This window comes from Aphelocoma coerulescens, chromosome 1 (genome assembly GCF_041296385.1).
Source record: "Aphelocoma coerulescens isolate FSJ_1873_10779 chromosome 1, UR_Acoe_1.0, whole genome shotgun sequence".
NCBI classification, from domain to species: Eukaryota; Metazoa; Chordata; class Aves; order Passeriformes; family Corvidae; genus Aphelocoma; species Aphelocoma coerulescens.
The window spans coordinates 69,818,084-69,844,028 of NC_091013.1; the positions used below are offsets into that span (position 1 = coordinate 69,818,084).

The window sequence follows — 25,945 nt, forward strand, 5'->3', positions numbered from 1 at the left end:
ATTGATTACATTATTCTAACGAAATAACACCATTCTTTGGAGTTTTCAGGTTGCCCTTTTACAGTAACTTCCCCAGACCAAAATCCACTGCTTGACATTCCATCCTCACAAGTGGAACTTCTCCACAACACAGCTACCTTTTAAGTCTGTGGAAGGCAATGTCTACATTACCCAAACACGAATTTCCCCCCTCATTTCCTTTTCAAGAATTTCTGAAACCAAATGAAGGGAAATGCAAATGAGGAGCTATTTATTTGTTCCTGAAATTGTAGCATTTTGATTGAAAACTTACTGCAGCACTACAGCCTGGGAAGTTGAAAAAGGTATCAGGCCCATGTCTCTGTGGCATCTGATTAAGGACTGATAATAATTTAACTGCATGTCTTGGCTGTGAAAAAAAGAAAATTGTGCAAAAGTCAATACAACCATTTTTGTAATCTTTAGGCTACAATGGAAAGTGGACAGTTTTCAAACAACAGAGCAAATTAACTCTAAAAACAGTTAGCAAAAATACTTCTTAAACATATGTTCAGTCAACATGAGAAAACAAATTCAAGTTTATGTGTCTCAGGAGACAGCTTATGTTAACTTCAGGCTCTAATGGAATGACACTTAATGTTTTATCTGATCACAGCTTACCCAGATTCCATTTTCGCCTCGAAGCATGCTGAACAAAAGCTTCAACTCCTTGACAGTGATGCTGTAGCTGGCAAGAACCCCCAACATATCAACTAGGAGATCTTCAAAGGAAAATAAAGTTATTCTGAACTCTGAATTTCACTGCTTTGACACAAAATAAAAAAAAGCTGAAAAAACTAATACCTTTAAAAGTAAGGGTATTCACAAATTCTAAAAATCCAACTTACTTGTATTAAATATTTTACAAAGGTTTTAATGTTCTCATTGTTTTATCTTTTTTAGAAAGAAAAAGTTACATGTGCAGATTTAAATTTTGCATCACACTTTGAAAAAAGTATTACATTTATGGAGCATTAATTCTTCCCATTTCCCAACATTCATCACACCCTATAAACTTTGCCTTCCTGCTGTATATTTTTGGGATAAAAGTTCCTTCCTTCCCCTGAAGTTAGTATTTTTTAAAATATTTTGACCTAAAAGATGCTTTACATTAACCTAAACCCAGAATTTTATACTGCAATCTGTATAATTCCCACACTTTTGCTACAGAGGTAATGCTTCTGATCTTTGCTGTAATGAAAGGCCAGAAGAAAATAAAAGAAAAACAACACCTCCCTCTCGCCCCTGCCAAAAAACTCAAACCAAGAAAACCCCCACAAAACCAATCAAACAAAAACCCAGGAATCAAACCAAACAACAGCAAAACAACAAAAAAAAAGTAAGGAAAATAAAAATCATAGTGAGAAAATAATTAAAGAGCATAATAAAAAGAAGCTTATGGAATACAGCTTTCATTACAATGTCTCAAAACCCATGAACTTATACAGTAAGAACATTAAATAATCTTCCTTTCAGAGAGTATCAGGTTTAAAATTACTGGTAGTGCTTGAATTTTTATTTAAAACCCCAGAATTTCATTTTAAGAATTTGTTAGCTTGTTGGATGCTGAACCTTTCCTTATACTCCACACTTCTTTTTGGAATAAAATGTACTTAGAAGAATAACTATTTCCTCTAGCAGGGGGAACACCAATTTGCTCATCTTCACAGATGAGGCATAAGAATTTAATTCAAAGATCAAGCAGTGAAGTACAGAGTTTTCAAAACAAAAGAGCTATGACACAACAGAATCAGCATTAACACACCTTCCCAACCTGTTCAACAATTACAGAATTCCCTGCCCCCCTCCTGCCTCCCTGCTAAAAACTTGTAAAGACATAACTTTCTACATATAATCTTATATTTTATTTGTAGGACTGCATGTCATCTCTGTTCATTAGTGAAAGGATGATTCTTACAGGTGCTGACAAAGAGTAGCTTTCAGGAGAAACAATTCTTTCCAATGACATTTCACATTCATATTTTGTTTTTAAACATTTTTTTCTTTTTGCAAATCCATATATAAGTGGTTTTGAGCAAAATCATTAATATTTATTTCGCTTTTTCCACTATGAAACTAGCCTCTGATCCTTAGCAAGCAAAAGGCATGTGTGAAGAATGAAATATCATTTAATTTACAGAAGATATAGTAAACCGTTTGGTGAGTGAAACTGCTTATCAGGAAAGGCAAAAGCAAAGCACTGCAACTTTGTAGACATTTTCACTATAAATTCTGAATATAGTCCTAATCTTCAAGTATAGATTTTTTTCCCCTTTCTCATTTCTTTAATCTTCCCTTTAAAAATAGTACCACATATATTTGTGACGGAATTAGGGGAAAAAAAATACAGCTAAGAAAACCAAACACCTTGTATTTCATGGAGGTGAATTCTGACTCAGCTCTCCTAGTACCTGCCCCCTTCACTGGAGTCTCCAGCCTGCAGTGTGAAGCTGGCAGTGATTTGCACATCTTGCACATGATCAGAAACTAGGAACAGTCACAAACTGAACTCTTCTTTAGAAAAGGAAATAAGCACAAGTGAATACTAATCATTGGCTGAGAATTTACCAATTCTTATTTTGTAGTTTCAGCTTGCTTTTCAGATCAAGAGACTGCAAATTTTGCTTCCTTCACAGAGAAAAAATGTTGTGTAGAAGCAAAGTTGTCTGGTGATTTCAGAACACCATTAAAAAAAAAATCTTGTAACATAGATGACAAAAGTGCAAATTAATACAGTCAAACACAGAAATGATTGGCAAGTATTAAAAATCACTGAACATGTGCTGCTTTGTTTCATTTTTATAGCCCTGTACTACCTTATGGCACAGAAAAATTCTTATTTCTACTGAAGATGTGGATAACCTACAGGCATTAGAAATACATATTTATAAGTAATGAATTAAACATTGATGGAGAGAAACAAATGTAAGCTCTCTAATTATGTAACTCTGGGTAAAATAATGACCTGGAAGATTGAAGCCCAGTAGGTATCAAGGAAAGATAAAACAAACAACATCTGTGGAAGTTGAAGCACTTAGGGCTATTTAAAGGTATTGTTGTAAATTCCTCTAAAGAAGGTTTGTTTTTTGTTTCCATATAAAAAGACTTAAAAACAACTGTTACATAACTTTATTCATACTTATTAGAAATCTCATAAAAGAGTCAGTCCCATCTGGTTTATAAATCCTAATAATCCACTCATCTATAAATGGACAAAGGTCAGAAAGCATATTACAACTGGATTTTTTTAATGTCTAAATCTTTTTTTTTTTTAATATAAAGATTACATATATAACTGGAGCCCATGATCTCATTTCAGAAACAAGATTGTATAAAATAATATTAAGTCCAGAAGGAGAAAACAGGCAGTTTCTCATTTTTAATGCATTTCTAATTTCTATTAATGGCACCTTTGGAATACTTTCATACTAAGCAGTTTTCATATGATCTATAAATTAACCAGCAACCTTGAAGGAATGCTTAATTCAGTCACTTAATATGAAAATACAATATAAAAAGTGCCTGCCTGTCTTTCAAGTAACAATGCACATATATCAAAATGAGGGGTCTGGCATTAACTTTAGAGGACATATTAAATGGCTTTTGAAAGAAAACTTCAGGAAACTACCCTCATGCCTCCTTAACCTCTTAATGTTACATGGCCATGAAACTGTGAATTTTAACCCGTATTGGTGATGTAAATTAATTTCTACAGGTTGTAAATATAGAATGTAATAATTTTGCAGTTTTTCTTATTGAAGGAGTTGAAAGAGAAAAGCTTGTTAACGGCCCATTAATGACAGAGCAGTCAAAACCCAACATTGTTGATTGAAAACTAGGAACTGCTTCAGTGCTTAAGAATTCAGTCCCAGCAATTTTAGAACAATTACCTACAGCATCACAACAGAACTGTGGAGAAAAAATGGGACTTAGGTGAGACATATCTACTCTCTATGAGTTCAGACTACTTTCCCATCTGCAGTTCAGACTTCTCAGAAGGGACTACAGACACACTATCCCAAAGAGTCCTCAGAGCAGATGACCTGCATCACTACTCATCACCTGGAAACAGAGAACTGTAAAAACTGAATCCCTCAAGGGAAATCCTGTGCAGCTGTTTTAAAAAAAAAATAAATAAATAAAAAAAACCCCCACCAATCATCTATGAAAATATTTTCTCTTTAGCTATTGATAAAATGAGTGACCATTCCCTGTTAGTATAACAGATTATCACAGTACAAAGATTACTTTTGACAGGCGATGCTTCTGAAAGCAAATTGAACCCATTTGGATTGCCAGTGAGACTTTCAAAGTGATTAAAGCTTTTATTCTTCACCACAGAATCTGTAAAATTGCATAAAGTGAGATATTTAAAGTACTCAGAACCTCATGAATCTGACAGTCTTTATCTAAACAGACAGAAAAGTTCCTCTCATTGCAAAAGTTTGGGTATGTGTTTATTTGTTGCTGTCTTAGTCTCACAAAATCAGAGAAGAGTGGCTTCAGATTTAGACTGGTCCTGAAAGTGTGCTGTCAGAACATAAAACAGACATTATGCCTGTCTTGTCTGTTTAAATCCTATCTAGGTCTAATCAAAGTGTTTCACAAAGGAACAAATGAGATGACCTAAAAACAAACAAACAAATCCCAGAGAAGCAAATTAAAAAAAAAAAAAACAAAACAAAACAAAAAAAAAAAAAAAAAAAAACCAAAAAAAAAAACCACCAACACAGAAAACCTGTACCCTTTACAGATGATAAAAGTCAATTTCAAAACATTGGGCTGACAGAGTATTAGCAATGTTTTGGGAAAAAAAGTAGTACTAACTTACTAGAAGTAAAAATTAACACAGCTCTTGTTCAAAACATCCTCCCTTCAATGTTAAAAATAATTTTAGCACAAAATTTCTTACTTTATTTCCTGGCTTTGGGAAGTTCACAGAAATATTTAGGGCAAAACAGTTCTACAGTCATCTGCTGTCAATTATGACCTCAACAACTGCACAGCAGCTTAGGGAATACAGATACTGCATTAGTTGTCTCTGATATTGCTTAATATCAAAATAGTTATTACATGAGTAATAACTATAAGTTGTTACTTCTGACTTATTACCAACATTGTTGCCACTTATAAAAGGACACTAAGGTGCTTACAGAAATCAAGAGATAAAAGCAAAACGATCAATTTGGTTGCTTCCATGTCTTGTTCAGAAAAAAAAAATCAAAAAAATCACCTATTTACAGTTATCAGAGAAAAACCCTAGGAAGCATGATTCTGTTATTTCCCTGCTCATGATTTATAGAAGAATATTCAAATAATTTGAAACACACGGCAAAGTTAAAATGTCATCAGAATTCCAATTTTCAGTTTTGATTTTAAATTAAATATGTGCTCCCTTCATCTATAAGTATACCAAAGAGCAAGCTTACTGAAGTTTTTTCTGCAAAAGGTCTCTTTCTGAAGCACTATGTGACCACTCTCAGAAAAAAGTTTAATGAAGTAGAGGATCCATTTGGGTTTTTTTTTAATTTACTACCCCTGGCTTATATTAATACCTGTAAATTCAGAGTGTTTTTTCAATTCCCAAATGCTCCTAAAAGCCAGATCCTATGCTCTTGATTTCTGACTTCTACAATTAGCCAGGCAGTTTAAAAAGAAAAAAAAGAAAAAAAATCTCTCTAGAGGAGACATCATTACAGTCTTGTATGCCACGTACAGAAGTACCACTTACAAGAACTTAAATTGGACAAATTTTGTTGGTGTGATTACCCATGGAAGAACATTATTTCCATGAGTAAAACCCTGAAAAACTTTAAGATAGAAATGTTTGTTCTCATCATATAATATGTTATATTTAACATGGAATAAAAGAGTATATTCACCCTTACACTATTCTGACATACTTACAAGTACTGTAACACAAAACATATTTGGTGAAAACCATCATTTGTGAATCTATTGGTCTGTTATACTTCAGTCTGAACTTCCCAGTACAGTATTTAGCACAACACTTAAGATTTTAGCATTTACAGATACATTTCTAATCAACAAGGTGTTGACTATGATTTGCTTTGAAAAACAGGATAGAGCTTTTCCAAATACTTAATATTACAAACACATTTATACTAAAAAAAAAAAGCCAAGGACAGAATCATTCCTCAGTAACCCCTTTTTCATTCTACTGTTATCATCTTGCTTCTCATCTGAAATCCTGCTAGTTTACTGTTCCACAAAACCTGTATATGTGTCAGGAATCAGATCATCAACTAAAATATTAGAATTATGGAAGGTAAACCTCTGAAATCTTTCAAAAATGCCTCAAAATATAAATATCCTACCATCAGTTACAAACTATATAAAAATTAAGAACTACTTTCACACTGTGTTGAAAGTAACTGCTTTTTTTTTCCTCCAGGAAAATAAATAGTAATCATATGTATATCTTCAGGTGCCATATTTAAATGTGATGAGCAAACCTGTTCTTTATCCAAGTAATCAGGATTATAATCTGTACCCTGTTGCTGAGAGGAGGCAGTGTGGTATATCATAAACTTCTTCAAACATACTATGACAACCATAACTCGGCAATAACTTTGTCACTTATTTTCAGTAAACAAACAAAGCATGATATTTTTTAATGCTGCAAAAAGTTATAGGATGTTAAAAGACACAAGTATAAAAAATGAAAATATATTCTAGGGATCACAGGTATGCATTATTGAATGATTGTTTAACATAATCCATACATCCAGCATTCTAACCTATAAATAATATGTTATGCTGTCAGATAAGGTTATGTTTAAAATGGATCTAGCAATTCTGACATCATAATTAAAAATGACCAATGTATTTAAAACCTAAAATATTGCCTTGTAGTTAAAAAGTCTAACATAGTGTTTTTAATTATGTTAAAAATTTATTTTCTTTATCACTAAGATAACAATATCTTCCCAGATGAATTAACAACCAGTTATTTTACACAATGTATCTACACAGATTTCAAACTAAGAACATATTTTTGCCATTTTCCTGAAATTAATAAAAAAGTACTTCTAACTCATTAGCAATACTAATGAAAACATCACTTTAAGTAAAAATCAAAACATCCCACACCCTTCCACAATCATAAAAAATTGACAGCTCAAGAATGCAATAATTATTCTATCAATTGGCAATTTATACCTGCAATCATGTCGTCCACAGTACTCATCTTCAGCAGTACCTGTTCAATTAAGCCAACTTCCGTGCTAGTCTGTAAATTACGGACACTTTTTCGTAGAATTGCAGTGAACATACTCCAGATTTCTGCTTGGCATGTAACATCACAGTGCTCCAAAAGCTCTGACATGCATGTAATGCTCTCTGCATCCTGGATTATAAAGTTCATCTCTAGATCAAATTCACCACCAACCAGCTAAAAAAGAAAACAAGAACAGCATTACAATGTGAAATCCATAGCTTAGTGTCTCATACCTTCATAGTGACCAATACAGAATATGTTTTACATGATTAGAGAAGTAATTTTGATAAGAGAAACTCACAGCTAAGCTCTGTAAGAGCAAATTAACAATCATACTATGCGACAAAAAGCTTGCAAAAAATATACACACTAGTATCATAAAATACTACTTTCAGTTTTGTCACAGTGCTGAATACAGCATCTCAATTAAAAAAAATCAAAATATATTTGAAGTATTCCTTCCTATGGAGTAATTTAAATGGTAGCCTGGCCCAGACAAATGTAGTGCAGAACCTGAAAATCTCAAGAAGCAATTGAAGCTTTTCCACCAGTCTCTGAAATTTGCCAACTGAAAAAATAAAAAGACACTAAAACTAACTTAGCTTTTTCTCCTGATATAAGCCAACATTTGCCCTTAGTTTTGTGTTTGGAAGACCTTACTGCCTTTTCCATTGTCCCACCCAAACAGTCATGCAGTCATGCCCAGAAAAAGAATCAGTGATCTACTCTGGACCAACACAGACACAGAAAACTTACATTGCTATACCACAGATCAGCTCATCGTGTGCTCAAGGAAACCTATTGCTGGTGCAAGGGAGAGACTGCTCCAGGAGAGGAACAAGCACTCAGATGAGAAGTGAGTTAACAGCAGGACTGATGAAATGACAGCCCGATTCCCATCTATCCAGGTACTGGCAAAACTCTATCCAAAGTCCTGAGCTCCAATTAAATAGCACAACTACCAGGCATTAAATCAGAGGGAGGGAAAAGCAAACCAGCAAAAGAAGGTAGAGTCAAGACCAAATATATATTCAGGAATAGAATTCAACAATTTCGATCACTTGTGCAACTTAAAAAAGCTGAATTCAAGACAACCTACTGAACGGAATATGAAATTTAGCTTAAAAAAAGTCCCCTTTTACTGGTATAAACATCCTTGAATTATGAAGGAAACACAGCCTGACTCTCATGCATCCTACATTATCCTAACAGCTTTAAAGAATTTTGAAAGCACCAATGTGAAATTTCATAGAGTCATGGAATCACAGAACGCCTTGGGTTGGAAGGCACCTTAAAGATCATCTAGTTCCAACCCCAGTGTCAGAGACAGGAACCTTTCACTTGACCAGGTTACTCAGAGTCCCATCCAGCCTTGGTCAATATCTCTGGGCAACCTGTTCCAGTGCTTCATCACTCCCACAGTAAAGAATTTCTTCATAATATCTAATCTAGACCTTCCCTCCTTCAGTTTAAGGCCGTCTCCCTCTCAACCTATCAGTACATGCCCTTGCAAAAACTCCCTGTCCAGTTCTCTTTTAGGCCCTCTTCAGGTACTGGAAGGTGCTATAAGGTCTGCCTGGAGTCTTCTGTTCTTCAGGCTGAACAAACTCAACTCTCTCAGCCTGTCAGTAACACTAATTACAGAAACTGTAAATATATTACACAAAATAATGGGATAAATTAATATTAAAATAATTCTAAGACGTTCTGTTCTATTTTTTTATGGAGTTATATAATTAAAATTTCAATAACATGTTTTAAAGATATTCAAAGAATTATCTCTTACAAGTGCATAATTTCAACAGTCATTTTTAATAGAAGGCAACTCTGTGGCCTATTTAAAAGCAGTAGGTATTGCCTTCAAATTAAACTCTAAAAAATAAGAAAGTTTAAATACTATGCAAACTTTTTTTGATGGCTAAACCTATCCAAAGCTTCAAAGACTTCTTTCATACCCAATCTTCAGGCAATTAATACAAGTAAGCAAAGACAATCTTTGGCTTCCACCCTAATTCATACTTTTCATTCACTTTCAATTACTTCTTCCTCTATCAATTAACTGCTAATAAACAATTTATAATTTTGTAACATAAAAGCTTTTAATATGCTAAATATATAAACTGACTACCTCCTTAGCTCTCCTGAGACATTTAATTACATTCAAATAAAACTATTATCCTAATTATAATTAGTACTTTAATTTAAACCTTGTGACTGCATATCATATATTTGCATATTTGGTAAACACATAATGTGTAGCAAAGGAAGGCAAAAAAAAATTCAAGATTAGAAGCACAGTATTTCTATGGCCATTCTTTAGAATAATGAAATAGGTTTATAGAGTTTTTACTCTCTTTTCAAGAAACCCAGGTGGAGTTTCTATGCAACTTGTGCATACTTCATCAGCAAATCTGGGTTGTTGTGTTCTCAGATCTCTCTTCGCCAGGATGAGCCTCTCTGAGATTACGTTAAAAACACACAGAAGTAAAACAGCCATATGTAGAAGACATTCAATTGAAGTTTCTTAGATGCTTATCCCAAGATGAAATTAAACACCTCCTGGAAGTATCTACTTTCTTCCATTTCCTTCAGTGGAGGATATCTAGGATGAAAACTTGTATCTGTGGAATCTTCATCACTGGATACATTCAAAAGCCACATGGTCACAGATCTCAACAACCAGCCTCAGTTGGCCTGGCTGTCACAGAGGGGTTGGATCAGAGAACTTCCAGACTTCTGTTTCAACTCCAAAAATTCTGTGATAATATTTAGATATACTACCTTCAGACTAGATATACTACCAAATTTAGGTGAGATGAATCCCACCATTTGGTTTTGATAAGATGGACTTAAAAACAAGGAAAAATCCAGTAATGCCTCAGTTGGAATGAAGAGGAGCAATACAGACTGATCCCCTTTCCTCAAACACTATTCATGGTCAAATTCTAGTTAATTTAAATTAATAAACTAATATAGAATGAGTAAAACAGATGGAAATAATTCACTAAAGACTAAAACAAGTCAAACTGTATTTGCTTTCTAACGTAAATCAATATGCTAATATGTAACATTTAAGAGACTGAAATGAAGCTCCTGTGTCCATCTGAAGTGACAGGATATTTCAGTATCATTAAAACCAAGACATCTCATTCTATAAAACATCTCAGAAAATCTGCATCAAAAAATACACTGAGTGCTAATAAAACTGGTTTCATGGAGAATCTTCTACTGGGCTACAGACTATCCAGGAGGTGCTACAAGTACTTTACTTGTACAATTGGCACAAGAAATGCATAGCCCATCAGGGCGACTGCTTATTTCACCAAAGAAAACATTAAAATTTTCCCATTTGCCCTTAACTTCAGTTTAAGTATATTTCAGACAGTAAAAATTATCATAATTATCGTTAAAAATCAACTTCCTCAATAAAGGAAACAAATTAATGAACTAATTGACAATAATAGCAAAAATTTAGGAAGGCAGGGGGAGGTGACTTCTTTAAAATAGTCATCCTGAATTCATCATGAATTAAAAATATTAATAGTCTTGATAAAAAGAAGTCTAAGATGACAAGGAAAAGCTAAACAAAAGTGAAGTGAGTATACAGAAATAAATGAACATGGTTAATTTTTGTTCAAGAAATAAAGCAGGTATCTCTGTTCTACAATGTGCATGATCAAATGGAATCCAGCCAATAAAAGAAGTAGATCATTCACTACAAAAAAAAAAAATCCTCTAACAACATTTCTGCACCTGCACTTCCCAAGGAAGACAGTAGGTAAAGAGGAATAACCAGTCTCCACAACAGGAGGAGGTAACCGGCAGAGAACCACAGTGACAATGAGCTGATAATGTGCTGACACTAATGAAAGGACAAACTTTGCTGAAGAGCCAGAAATCATTAAATGCAGTTACAAAACACCAGCTACTGAGAGCTGCAAAGATTTTTCTGATATCAACTGTCCAGGCAACAAATGCTTAAAAATTCAAAATTAGTAAATGCAAAGTAATACTACATTATTATAGTTTTCCTCATGTGTACAGGACGACAGGCTCCAAAGCCTGATATTATCATCCAGAAAAGAGATCTTGGAGACCCTGGGGACGCTGCTACAAAGAACTATTAAAAACTGCCAATAAGGAACTAAATATTCATTATGAATTTGCAACTTTCTAAGTTGGGTAGAACTGTGGATGCAAACCACATACCAAAAAGTTAAATCATACTTCTATAAAGTAACTTATTTTTAATATAGCGTGTGGAAGATTTCTGTAATAAGACAAATTTTAGCTGGAGTACAACATGAACACTTTGATAGAAATCCTTACAGAAGCCAGTATACCATACCATAAATCAGTGCTCTTATACATCTCAAATACACTCTTTTTTTATGTCAAACACTAAGTCTTTGCACTCTTCAAGGGAATATTTAATATTCAGTGAAGACCATGCTTTCACTGTGATTAAGTAGCTTGAAGTACTGCTTTTACTTTGTCATATTCTGCATCTTTCGCAGCACAGCTGTAAGAAATGAAGCGCCAACCCAATGTTCAGATCACAGTTCCAGGTTTGTTGACTGTGGTGAACAAATAATTCCTCCCAAAGTGCTTCTGAACTGCCAGTAATAAGCAAGTTAGACTATATTCCCCATGCTGAGATTGTTTATAACAATAGGTTGGCACTCCTTGCACACTGCTCCAAGAACCTCCCTTAACCTACACCACCATCCTCAAATGCAGCAGCTTCACTTGGAATCTCCATTGTCTCAATATTGTGACCATTCCTCAGTAAGTTTCTACCATTCATCATGCTATGCAATACAAGTATTTCTTCCTAAGTTGCCACATCTCTGCAGAACTTAGGCAGGTCTTTTATGCCCTTTTGATCCTGAACAGAGAAGAAATACTGCCCCAAACATGAGAAGTTGTCTACATACCTCAGATAGTATATTCATACCAGTCCTTGAAATGGAATAAAATACATGCTGCTGAACATCTAGAATTAAATTGTTGACTTTTGAAAACTGGAATTTTTTAGTACCAGATTCCTCAGATCAAGTTTGGAAGAATGGATTGAAATTAACAGAGAATAGAATATTTCAGTTGGAAGGGACCTAGAAGAATCACCTGGTCCAAGTGCCTGACCACTCTGGGATTGTCTGAAAGCATGAGGAAAGCATGTTGATAACAGCATTATCCAAATGCCTCTTAAACACTGACAGGCTTAGAGCATCAAACACCTTTACAGAAAGTCTTTTCCAGTGTTTGACCACCTTCTTCATAAAGAAATGCTTCCTAACACCCAATTTAAATTTCCCCTGATGCAGCTTTGAACAATTCCCATGCATTCTGGCCCTGGATACCAGGGAGAAGAGCTCAAAACTTCCCTATCCACTTCCTTTCCTCAGGAAGCTGTAGACAGCAACGATTAAAGAAAGTATGTTAGAACTATATAAACCAAAGTCTTCAAGCATTTAAATCTCTAAATTCGCAGAGATTAATTGCTGTCAAAGAAGTATTTTCTAGCGTCCTTCAAGTTTGAGTTCTATTTGCATTTATTTAAACAAAAATCAACAATATTAATTCCAATACTAGACAGACAGTGCCACTGAAAAATTCAAGTATCACAATAGTATAATTACTACAGCCCTAACCACATCCAGGCCCAATTTGCACCAAGTCACTCCTACATTCTCCTTCCTAATTAACTACTATCAAATTTGCTCTGCTTTTTCTAAAGGCAAAAATAAATGAGGGCATATCACAGTCAACATGACAACAATCCTCATCTGTTTTGGACTGAAGCATTTTAGGTTCAAATATATACATATACAACCAGATTAAAAAAGCCTTTCCTTGCAGCTATATAGGAGGTAAACAGTTTGGAAACAACTTATTTCTCTTCCTCTCCCCCATGCTCCTCTATCTTTTTAGGCATTGCAAAACAGTTGACTTGGCATTTGGCACACATTTCCACAGGAAAGGAGATGAGAATAACCTACTGGAATAGGATTGAAAATCTCTTAAAATCCCAAATCAATTAGTTGTTTTGAAGAGAAAATTAGTAAACATTTAACTCTTGATAACTAAAGACATCATATAACATTGAAGAATAATTCTTGTCAAAACTGGAACATCTTTTCTACAAAACAACACTGAACTGATTTCATAATCACCAGTGAGAATTCAAAATATGAGAAATCAGACTGCTACTGTTTCTTTTATAAAAACAGGGCAACAGTATAAGCATTAAAACACAGTTGTCAAGAGAAAAGCAGTAGGGGACCCAGGCAGGATAAAACAAGTTACTATTTTCTGGTCATTAACTAAACCATTAAATTTCAAAACAATTAATTCTGATTTTTAGGAAGATTCTTCTTCAACTGCATGAAAGATTTCTTTAGGCAAAAGCATTTAGAATGCTAAATGGAATAAATTAAACTCTTCAGTGACAGAAATGTGTGCTGATCATATGCACTTGTTAACCTAAATATATCAATAGAACTACAGAGAAAATCACAGCTAAAAAACACTTAAGAAGGTATGTTTCATAACTGGTACACATTCTTTATTTTTAAATGGTAAATTTAAATTGGTGAATGGTAGTCCTTAGAGATTTGAATTACAGCTATGTGTATCTGGGCTAATTTTCACAATTCTCTTTACCATCATTGGAAAGTAAAAGATGCTTCAGGGAAGTGATTCATCTCAGTGGTTTTAGATGCAACATCAGAATGAAATAAATCTTTTTCAGGGAATGTAGTACTTTTTACTGACTATAAAAGGACAACGAGTTCAGACAGGCACATCTAAAGTAATGTCAGATAAATCTTAACCAACGTGCTCACAATATGGTTTAGAACCAAATGACAGCGCTAAAAAGACTGATTCTCTCGTGAATCATTACAACAGGATGTAATTCTGCACATTAACATATCCCTTTTAAACAAGCCTTCCTTCATTTTAACTTCAAAAACATTTTTACTGTGAATTATATATTGCACATACTCAGCATTTTGTCACTAAGGGAATGTTACCTAGTAAGTCTATTGACAAATTTAAAGTAATGTGACAAATGATTTCAAATGTTTTTTTTAACTTGCTGAAACAATAGAAATGAAGTAACATGGTCAGCATGTAGTACTTTCTATAACGAGCTTGTTATTATACAAGCTTAAAAATATCTCAGTGATTTACCTTTATTTTCTTGTATTTTCCTTTGAGGGAGGAGGATACTCCTGCAGGCAGATCAACTCCAGTGGCAGATCAACTGCATATGCATATGATTTACTGAGACAAGGATCAATTACACTTGGACAGACCACAAGGCTGTATAGCCCAGAGTTAATAGTTTAACTTAAGAGTTTGCTAGGAGAAAATTACAACTCCTTCTCTCCCCTGCTCTCTTAAACACATATTTGACAATGTTAGACCTTTTCTAAGTATTGTGGAGGCTTAAAGAGAAAAAAGAAAAAAAACCACCCCAAACCAAACAAAAAAACCCACCAAAATGGGCTATTTGGCACAAATTTCTCAGGCTGTTCTCTACCTAACTGTAAAAACCACTATTTTGGGGTAGGACAGGAATTAGTCTGGTAAAGTTCAGATACCTGCCTTCATAAAAGCTTCTTTAGCACAAGACTCAGATTCCTTGAAATAAAAAGTCCTACCTTAGAGGGGTGCAAAAAAGAGATTTTTAAATTGTGACACAAAACAAATATTACCCACTTAGAAGAATTTGCAAAGTAATCCAATCACTTCTGACAGAAATAAAGACTGGTAAAAGAATTTTACATAAAAATACCTAATCCAAAACACAAACCCAGAAGTCCTCCTCCTGGTCTATTGTTCCTGTGTCACTAGAAGGAGACACTCTTCCTATTTATTATCTCCATCTCCCCAAAATCACTTTTGGTCAAAGGAGAACATGAGCTTTTAGTTCAAGATGTTGAACCTGAATAATTAAAGACTAAGAAACAAAATTTGCAGGTTTATTTCCAGTGAAGTAAAATTAAAATCATTCTCAAACTTGGAACTAATTTGTTTTCAGTTTATCTAGTTCAGTTTCTCCTATAAATTACTTCTGATCTTGACTTAATCACAAAAGAGATCAGCCAGTTAGATAAGGGACTTTCTTACCTACAAAAAGGGAACAGTTACTGACAATTTATTTTAATAAATAAAACCAAGCAGCTTAGGTTTGCCACACGTCTGAAAGCAAAAATTCAAAATTGATTTTTATGGACTATAAAGAAGTTGATAAGTGAGCACAGCTGAAAGAGCATGAAAAATACTATTACTAAACAGATATTACTGGCTAATTTTGCTTTTAATACTTCATAGCCAATTCTTCCCTCTCTTCTTTTACTTTCAAAAATAACTTTAAGATCAAGGTACAGATGCAAATACAGTATAAGCTCTAATATACAGGCTTCTAATTTCCTAGTTTCAATAACCAGGAATATTTTAAAACAAGTAGCTACTTGGTGGTGTTTTGGAATTGTGCTTTGTTGCTGTTGTTGTTGTTTTTGCTTTAAAGTATCTTCTTTGTTTCCAAGCCAGAAAAGAAGCAAAAGAAATTGAAATAACTGAGAGTTATGAAAGTCACAAATGAAACACACTCTGAAAAAATAAGTGGGTTTTGTAGCTACTTGTGTAGCCTCTTCTACTAAGACTACACATTTGCACTGCTGAAACTTGCACAGCCAAATCTAATAGGTCAGCAGCATCCCTTAGTTATTTTTCAAGAGTCAAAAACTATATGGAGCTTTTTGGGTTTTTTCTTTTTTAGGTAATTTGAATGATATTTTATCTCTGTAAAGCAAACCTTGCAGAGGTTTAACAGTTATCAGAGAGCATCACCAAAAAATTGAAACTCTAAGAAACTTTAAATTTTCAACAATTACACATTGATTTAAATCTAATTTGTATTGCACAGCAAACAATATCACACAACATGTTTGTGCAAACAGCGATGTTTGTTTTTAAAAGAAAACAACTGAAAAATCCCTTAATGCACATACATGCCTGTTTTCCAAACTTCACATACAGGAGCAAACAGAATGCATTTGCAATGAATACTAATAGACAATTTTAGTCAACAGAAGTTGCCAGTAACTCAGAACAATTGGGTTTTTTAAAATTTTTTGTTTGTTTGTTTACTTTATTCATTTGTTATTATTCAAACATACTTGTCAAAAATTTTTATTTTCTATGTTAACTCACAGATGCATTCTGTGACTAGAATAAATTGCAACAATACAGATAATGGAATTTTAGTCTTGAAAAATTATGGGGTTTATTTCAGAATAGTCTATGGGATTGTTCCCAGGTACATCAAAGACATAACAATTCAAGAAGAAAAATATGACAAAGGATGTTGATTGTGAATATTATGGTGTGTGTGTGTGTGTGTGGTACCTGTACACTTTGGCTAAGATCACAAAAATAGTGACATACCATCAGGACAAAGGCCACTAGGCCCATGTACTTGCCCATTATCAGCTTCATCATATATAGACCCTTAGTCTGTACACCCAAAATCTGTAGTCTGCAGGCTCTTTTATTGTCCCCTTCTTTCCCAAGAGGTACAAACAGGAAGACAAAGTGGTTGCTCTCTGAGGGCATTACCTGTTTTTCCTCACTATTCAGGAGCTCTCTTATGTGCCACTTGCCTTGTTGAATACCACTTGCCATAAACCCAGCTTGTTTTTTTTATACCACTGCACTGCTGTTTGGTAAGAAAAGGAATTACTCCTATTTCCCTATTAAGATTAAGCTAGCTATTACCTAATTTAATTTCTAAAATTAAATAATTCATTTTTAAAGTATCCCCTTCTGTTGTCCATCTCTCAAGTTTTGGTTTTCTTCAGGGTCTTTCACTGGTTTCATTTTGAAATGTTTCATTTCCTGCTTGTCACAAAAGACTGTACAACTCTTAAAAGCCCAGAAACTATAAATCATGGCTATGCAATATTTAAAACCAAAACAATTCTAATGAACTTAGTTATGACAGTTCCATTCTCCAGCTGATACCTACAGGTGTACATTAATGATTAATGGCAGAGTGATAACCCAAGTAAACCACAATGCCAGGTAAAAATGATCTCAAACACTGAAGAGAGATGTGCACAGCACTGGTCTTCCTCTCAGCTTCATTTTGCTGAAAAGCAGGAGCTTAATGGGAAGAACAGCATCCTTAATTCTCAACATCCTGCTGCTTGCTTACATCAATAATTTTGAGATATGTAGTAACACTTTTGGTTGGTATCAACATTTTGAGACTTTCCAGTGGCAATGTTCATCACCAACTAGAGAAGCTCTACATTCAATTCCAACATGCTCATTTTCATCAATCTTTCATTTCTAATTAACTACTTACCACGCAGTCCTCTTCCCCAAAAAGTTAACATGGGAGAAAACAACCCGGTGTTTGGCACAGTGAAAAGCCCTCTCTCATTCCTTTAGTGACTCTTTAGTGACTATAGAACTAATATTGGACATGTGATATAGTTCCCTTTAATTCTCTGTGTGTAACATAACTAGGTAAAAGCCAACAGTAAACAGAGGAAGTGCCAAGCAGAATTTTCCCTATTAAAAAGATATATAGATTGCAGGAAATAACAACAAAACAGCATCTATTATAGAGTTAAAGCTTACCAATGGAGCTTAAGTGCAGGCATCCTGTAGAACCTACCTAATTCTTATTAAGACTGAAATGCCCATTGACTATATTTTATAAATAAGCACAATAAAAAGTATAAACCAGCATGGTTTTACCTCAAAACTTTTGTTCCCTTGATAAGTGCATGTTCCCATGTAAATTTTAATTTATAGCTAGCAAAACCCTTCTAAATCTAATTAGTTGTTACCAAACCCAATAATTTCTCAGGAAATACCATAATTTGCAAAAGTGCTGTGGTGCCTAGTAGGTGAAAAAATGCAGAATACATATACATGAATTTAAGGTGTCATGGCTGGAAAAATCAATAGTCATACTCCTTAACAATGGCTATACAACTCCTGTTGCTTTTCAGCTTTGGTAAATTGTTAAATTTTCAAGCAAAGATAGTCCATAAATTCTTTAAGGTTCTGTGTTTCTTTAAGAAAATCAAGACAAGTTATACTATTTGTTACATTTTTCCTGTCCTCAGAAGCGCACAAGATAAAGGATAGGAATTGTGCTTTAAAAACTCTTAAAACTTTTCTAAACCAATTTATTCTTTTCAAGTCCTTAAAAGAAGAAGCGCCCCTTGGTTAAAAGGGCAATTTCTGATACCGTGTTTTGTAAGGCTACGATTTTTTAACCAGATTTGTCAATATTTGTCTGCTTTCCTTCTCTAAATAACTCTCAAATAATGTAAGAAAATTGTTCTAGTTTGTGACTGGACTCCCACAGGGTTTTAGCTGTCATTAATGATTTAAGATCTTTTTTGTGCCATGATAAAATCCAAAACCTCAATTGCTAAAGGAGGCAGCACACAGACCATAATGAATTGTTTTACAAACCTTTAAGTGCATCCTAATTGCCTTCCCCCAAGCTTCTTCTTAATTTATTATGCAGTTCTTCATCCAATAAAATCTTTTCTTTAACTTATAAATGATAACACAGTTGAGAACAAAGGCCAGAATTATACAGTAATACAGGAGATGCAACTCTAATCACAAAGGATTATTGTAGAGGAGGAAACTGAAAGGCAGATAAATAAGTGTAAGAAACAATTTATTAGTGGTCAGTTTCCCTTATGTAAGAAGCTTATTGGATCTTCATTACATGAAGTATCTCAGCATTTGAAACTCAGTGACAAGAGGCCAAGTATCTACAAAAAGTGTAACAGTATAGGCTGGGCATATACTGAATTTTCTCCATTATAGCATCCCAACCTCCTATTACTTGTGACACAGGAATCTCTTGTTCCAGAAATAAAGTCTTTGTTTCAATAAGCCAATAGATTTTCTTCAATAATTTCTCTGATTAGTTTCTGAACTCTCAACTTTTTGGAGCCTTCACACCCCATAGTAAGGAGTCCCACATTTTCCCCATGATTTGTGTAAAAATATCTTGCTATACACCTGCCACAGGATTATTTAATTTCAGCCCTCTGCTACTTGCATTTTGAAAAGCAGAAATCAGGTTCTATTACATTCTTCCCCTTATTCTCTTATATTTCAAATACACTTGGTCATCTCTTTTCCAAGCTGAGCAATCCTACTTTAAGTCACTTCTCATCTTAAATCTATATTTAATCCCACTTCTTACCCTTCATATTTTTTGCTACTCCTAATATTTTGAGACTGGAAATCACCAGAACTTCATACAACATTCAAAATACAGACATATTATTAATTTATAGAGTTTCATAAAAATGACTCTTGTATTGCTCATTTTTCCCTTTTAATGCTTCCTTATATTTAATTTGCTTTTATGACTGCTACTAAGAACCAAAACATTTTCCACAAAGCTAACATCACTGCAAGGCCATTTATAATAATGTTTGTGAGAGTGCACTGTTAATATAGGGTAGCAGATATGAAATGAAGTTAGAACTTCTATTACTCCCTATGAGATAAGGAGAAAACAGACTTCTGAAAAACCTTCTTATAGTGTAGACAACATAAATGTAGTAACATAAGCACTATACTTCTCTAAACAACACCAAACCCTTCCCATTCATGATTCCCATCATAAGCTCCATTTATACATAATTGCTAAACCAAATTTCAAATGAAAGGATAGTTCTACTAATAAAGAATTAGGATAATGAACTCTCTCCTCCCTCTCATCAGCACATTATCTCTTAGCTGGTTCACTAAAAAAAAAAAAACCAAGAGAAGTGCTTACAAAAAATATGGTGAAGAGGCAACAATATTTTTTCAGCAAAATATTCCATCACTCCTTAACATTTCTTCCATGTTTTGTTACTATTCCTATTCATCATTCACTTAGCTAATGAAGCTTGGAGGGAACACTTAAGGATACACTTTTATCTTCTCTCTAAGACTCAGTGTCAGATTTTGAAAACAATATTACTGTGGTCTGAGTTTCAAACACTCCATCTGCAAATCTAATTACAGAGCTCCATCTGTACTGAGCATTCTTCTCAAGGCATCATGTAACTGAGTAAAAGCAAAATCACATATCATTCAATTTGATTACAAGACAACTACAGATGAAGTGTCAATAATTACAGGGATAGATCTTACACAGTGGAGGAAATCCAAGTGTTCTTAATTGCAGTAAAGGAGAAATTCCTACTTTGCTTAGTTAAAAATCCTTAAAAATTGTCAAAGTACAAAAAATTTTATGATTTTTTTCTCAGCACGTAAGATTTTCCTCTAATCATCAGAAGCAAATTATCAACTTATTACTAAGAAGAATTAAAAAAAAATAGAAGGAGGGGTCTGTAAGAAAAGAGGGTTTTAATCACATTAGAAAACATTTTCAATCACAGTCCTTCTATGTAGCCATGTTTTATTAATGAAGACTTAAGTTCTAAAATAATCAGTTGTCATTTGAAGTAATTATGTTTGGTGATGCCTAACATATTCTTCAATCATATTTTGGAAAAGAAATTAGAACACAAAGGACTTAATACACCTAACTTATTAAAAAATGCAAAAAAAAAAAAAAAAATCCCCAGCATTCTAGTCACACTTAAATGAGAAAGTAAGGGAAAAAAAAAATTATATCAAATTAGAAGTCATTCACATGAGACAGCAGTTCAACTTGATATTTGACTGGTTTTGCATCATCTCAAAAGAATTTAAACATGTTTTTGTTTGGGGAAAAGTATAAAACACTAAGCAATAAATAAAAGAACTTCTAAACAAGATCTTCTCAAATGGCTGGATTTAGTTACTTTCAACTTCTTATACAATTTAGAAAGGGGAAAACAACATAAAAAGGAACTATAGTTACAGTTCAGCCTTTAAAAATATCTAATGCCATAAATCCAGCAGAATCGATCAAAAGGACTTTTCAGATCTCATTTTAAACACTCCAAATTGAAATATGCATATGTGAATGTTAAAGAGCAACAAAGACACTTTGACGAAGGCAATATGAAAGTATTATTTTGCTATTCTATATTTTTACCTTATTAAATGCATTATTTTATTTTGAATATTTAACATTAATTTATATTATTTATAACTAATTAATAAAGTATAGAAATTCTAATTTTCATTAAAATGTCTACAATCATATCCACAGGCCTATGTCTTACTTCATTATGATTAACATGGAGAATGTGGTTTTCCCCTTTTGTCTGCTGTAAAACAGAATCAGTGCTTAATTTAGGTGAAAATGTTGCTTCAGAGGAAATGAAAAAGTTATATAAATGGGAAAAGCATAGTTATTTAAATAATCATAATCCATAAAAGCCCTTTCATAAGTGAGGTCTTCAGAAACAATTATCAACTGGCAAAATAGAAAATTTATTCCGGTGCTCTTTAATCAAACAGATAATAATCAGAAGTAGATGCCAATTCATCCTACGTGTAAACAGATGAGAACAACTTTGCAAGAACATAGTCAATAAAATGACTGTAAAATCTTGATCAAAGGTTCAAGCATCTCTCCTTCCAGTATTGCTTCCAACTTTTATTACATGGCAAATCTAATGATATTTTTAACTTACTGATTACAGGCAATAACCATAATTGTGTTCTCCAAATAAACTACTTCCCTTTCAGTTGTTTCAGTTAACAAAACAACTAATTATTCCATTCGTTTGTCTTGGGACACTTCCATTTAAGATATAGTTGGAGTTTACCTCCTCAAAAAATGTCACATTTCAACCCTCTTCATAACAGAAGTTACAGAAGTTACAGAAATACATGGGGGAGGAAAAAATCCACCTTTTTCCAACCATAGCACTACCAGGACTTTGAACACCAGTAGCCAGACTAAGTTCTACTTTTTGTATCTTTTAAACAAAAGATGGCTCTGTTCTGATTCTGAAGGTCTAAGTAATTTACCAATTACTTTTTATTTCTGTATTTGCTGTATATTTCTCATTTTTCTAGGCAGCAAAAAAATCCACCAAAAAAAATGTATCTAGTCATAACTAGCTAAACACAATTAAAGCACATGAAAAGTTGCAAAACCAAACTGTGACTGCTCTTAACAACCAGAAGAAAAGTAATAGCTCAATAATAAAGTGGGCATCACTCCCAAAGAAAAACAGGGCATGCTCTAACTTTTGTGTAACAAGGTTATTATACCTACTCAGAACCACAATGTTTGCAAATGAAGTATGGCAGTACCAAAAACATTTATCACTTAAAACCACCTGAATCTGTAACAGTTTGTCCTCCAAGAAGTGCCAGTGAAACTTCTGGTGTAAAATTTAACTTAGCATATGTCACTCCCTCTTCAGTCCCACAGAGTCAAGGGTTCACTTCTGAATGCTTCTCCTATGGAGTTCTATGTGGAAAGAATCATCCATTGAGGTACTGTCACACAACTTCCAAATGCTTCTGTGTTGAAAAGTAATCTCTAGTACTGTAAATAATACTATTTTCAATACCAGTGACAATACTGATGCAAATTTGATCTAGCCTAGACACTTCCCCCTCCCTTTGCTGATGACTCAGATCCACATTTTGCTAACATACTGCAGGTTTGATTGACACTGAGAAATTTAAATTTGATTTTTCCCTCATTAATAAAGATGCTTTTTTACCAGCCTCCCTCCTAACCTGATTGTCGATCCAAGCTAAGTAGTTACTGCAATGCAATGCAAGAGCATCTTGACGCATGCACAAATTCTCCCCCAAGGTTTTGGTAGCAGTGGCCATGCTGAAGGAGGCTGCACCAGCCCTCAGTCCAACCACAGACACTCGTGCAATATGGGGAGAACTCATGAGGTGGGAGAGAGGGACACACACTTCCTTGCACATTTTCACTCTAGTTTAAGGGCCATGTCAACCACTCTGTACTGGCACTACAGGAGGTTGTTTACTTAATTTAAAGTCAATAAATATTATAAAGAATTCAAAGGTTAATTTAAGATTGAATTGGCTTGGGTGGAGATTTTTTTGGGGGGGTGATTTTCTTGCCTACTTTGTTTTGGAACGGGCTAAAGATCTGAGACTGCAGTATCATGGATTGAACACTATTAGATCCCATCTTGCTCACTTCATAGAACAGAGGAGCAGAAATAGTCATGGCTTCCCTACTTATTAGGCTTGTACCAGAACAAATGGACACCCAGCGGGCACAGGACACACTCAGGTAAAATTATTCACTTAGGGCACGAGTACATTTGAAGGAGACTTCATATTGACAAGCACTCAAGTACATTTACTACGTGAAACACTTTTGTTAATAACATCTGCTCTGATTTTAGTTAGAATTTTAACAAACTTACTGTGCTGTTAATCAACAAAAGTCACACTAATTGCATTTCTAATAAGTGATTTCAGAGTTACTCCAATTAAAATAAAAATGTAAAAACTGCAATAGACAAGGTACATAAAAAAGGCTAAGTTTACATATAAAAATACCACATAGTCTGAGGAACATAATAAAAGAAAGACAGCATGCCCTTTCATTAATGCTCACAGGTAAAAGAAAAATGAAACAGTTATCCAAACTATCTTTAACGATACATGACAACACAAAAAGTATGCAAAAGCAAACCAAGTTAGTGTAAAGTACCTTATTATCAAAATTCCCATAACTCTTGCTCTCTCAGCTCAAGACATTTAAAATATCTTAGAAGACTAAATAGTAATTTCCACAAAGCTCTCTCATCTGATTAATTTCTTGATATGCCCGATTCCTGACCAAATCACATATACAATTGTCTTAATATTTATGAGACACTACAGTTGCCTATAAGCACATATATTTAATGAACTGTCTTTTAAAATTAATAACTATTTATTAAAGCCACTAATAAAGTTATTTAATCAATGACATAAAACCTATTTTTCCTGCAATAAATAACTGAAATTTTATCTCAAACCATAAAATCTAGGAACACAGACACATGAAGACTGTTAGTGCAAATTAGTTGAATAAATATTCTCTATTTCAAATGGTGTGCCATCAGCTGCAGTACCGATGTTTCATGCTTAGTACATTTTCTAATACTTCATTATATGGCAGTTCATTATTATGTGTTTCTGTTTTACACACTTAATTTCCTTATATGACAAGGTCACCCAACTAGTTGACCGAGGGAAGTCAGTAGATGTGGCTGGCTTTTATTTCAGCAAAACTTTTGATACCATCTCTTACAGTGCCCTTCTGGACTAAATGTCCAGGGCATGGCTAGACAAGTCCATAATAGGCTGAATGAACAACTGGCTGACAGGTTGGGCTCAAAGGTTTGTAGTAAATCAGGTAACATCAGGCTAGTGGCCGGCCACTAGTGGGGTTCTCTGCAGCTCAATATTAGGGCCAGTGTTCTGCAAGGTTTTTATAAATGATCTCGATGCAGGAATTGAACGTACACTAAGTAACTTTGCTGATGATATTAGGAGGTGTTATAGACTCCCTTGAGGGTAGAGAGGTCTTACAGAGAGATATGGATAGACTAGAGAGCTGGGCAATGAACAACTGCGTGAAATTTTTCAAGGCAAGGACTGGATTCTCCACTTGAGATGGGTGTAATCCTGGTTATATGTACAAACTGGGGGACAAGAGACTGGAGAACATCCCTGCAAAAAGGAATTTGGGGGTCCTGGTTGATGGCAAGTTGAAGTCATCAGTGTGCCCTGGCAGTCAAAAGGGCCAGCTACATCCTCAGGTGAATCACCAGTTGGTCAGGGGAAGGAATTGTGCCACTCTGCTCTGCACTGGGGCGGCCTCACCTTGAGAATGCAGCTTTGGGCACCACAATGAAAGGACACCAAACTGTTAGTGTGGCCGGTGGAGGGCAACCAAGACAGTGAAATGTCTTGAGGGCAAAGACTTATGAGAAGTGGCTGAGGTCACTTGGATTGTTCAGCTCGGAGGACAGAAGGCTGAGGGGTGACCTCATTGCGAAGAGGTGACCCCATTGCATTATACACCTACTTGAAGGTGGGCAGCACAGTGGGAAGAGCTGAACTTTTGCTGTGGTGACCAGCCATACGACAAGAGGAAATAGAATGAAGCTGCATCAGAGGAAGCTCAGACTGGACATTAGGAAAAGCTGTTTAAGTCTTCTCACAGACTGAGCACTTGAACATATTCCATATTTTAAATGCTATGCATTCTTTCATGCAGCACAAATGATGTAACATTTACTGTTACATCAATAGCTGTTGCTGCCTGTTCTGAGCTTCCCTTCCCCCTCCCCAAGACACTTCCCTCTGCCATGTGCTTGGAACTCCTTTGTTCCAAGTTCGGGCAAAACCAAATGTAACTCAAACTCTTTAGCAGCCGCTTACCCTGGGTCCGCCCTCAGTCCGCCCCTTTCCCCTTCTCCGAATAAAAGAAGGGCCCGAGAGGGGGCCTGCTCTCTTTGGCTTTGCAATCCTTCTGCTAACATCTGTATGTCTCTGTCTCTGTCTCTGTTTGAAAGCTTCTAATTGCAGGAATTAGGCAAACTGAAGGCCATATTTCTCCCTCTTTGCTTCTGCTGGTGGTATCAGCTTTGCAGCTACCATTTGCCACTTTTAGAGCTACTGAAATGCTGGATTGCCCGTGCTACCTCTCTAGGCTGCCCGAGGCTTTCTAAGGCATTGAACTAC

General features: G+C 34.7%; 1 protein-coding gene across 7 annotated transcripts in view; it reads right to left on the minus strand.

The window, feature by feature from the left end:
* The window catches only part of NBEA (neurobeachin), a 467,531-nt gene that overhangs the window by 381,204 nt on the left and 60,382 nt on the right, over nucleotides 1-25,945 (minus strand). For all 7 annotated transcript variants that reach the window (XM_069012126.1, XM_069012137.1, XM_069012124.1 and 4 more), the window contains exons 2-4: nucleotides 7,201-7,432; nucleotides 640-740; nucleotides 293-388 (exon numbers count right to left, since the gene is read on the minus strand). In XM_069012126.1, coding sequence (XP_068868227.1) covers nucleotides 293-388; nucleotides 640-740; nucleotides 7,201-7,432 — 429 coding nt within the window. The remainder of the gene's footprint in view (nucleotides 1-292; nucleotides 389-639; nucleotides 741-7,200; nucleotides 7,433-25,945) is intronic.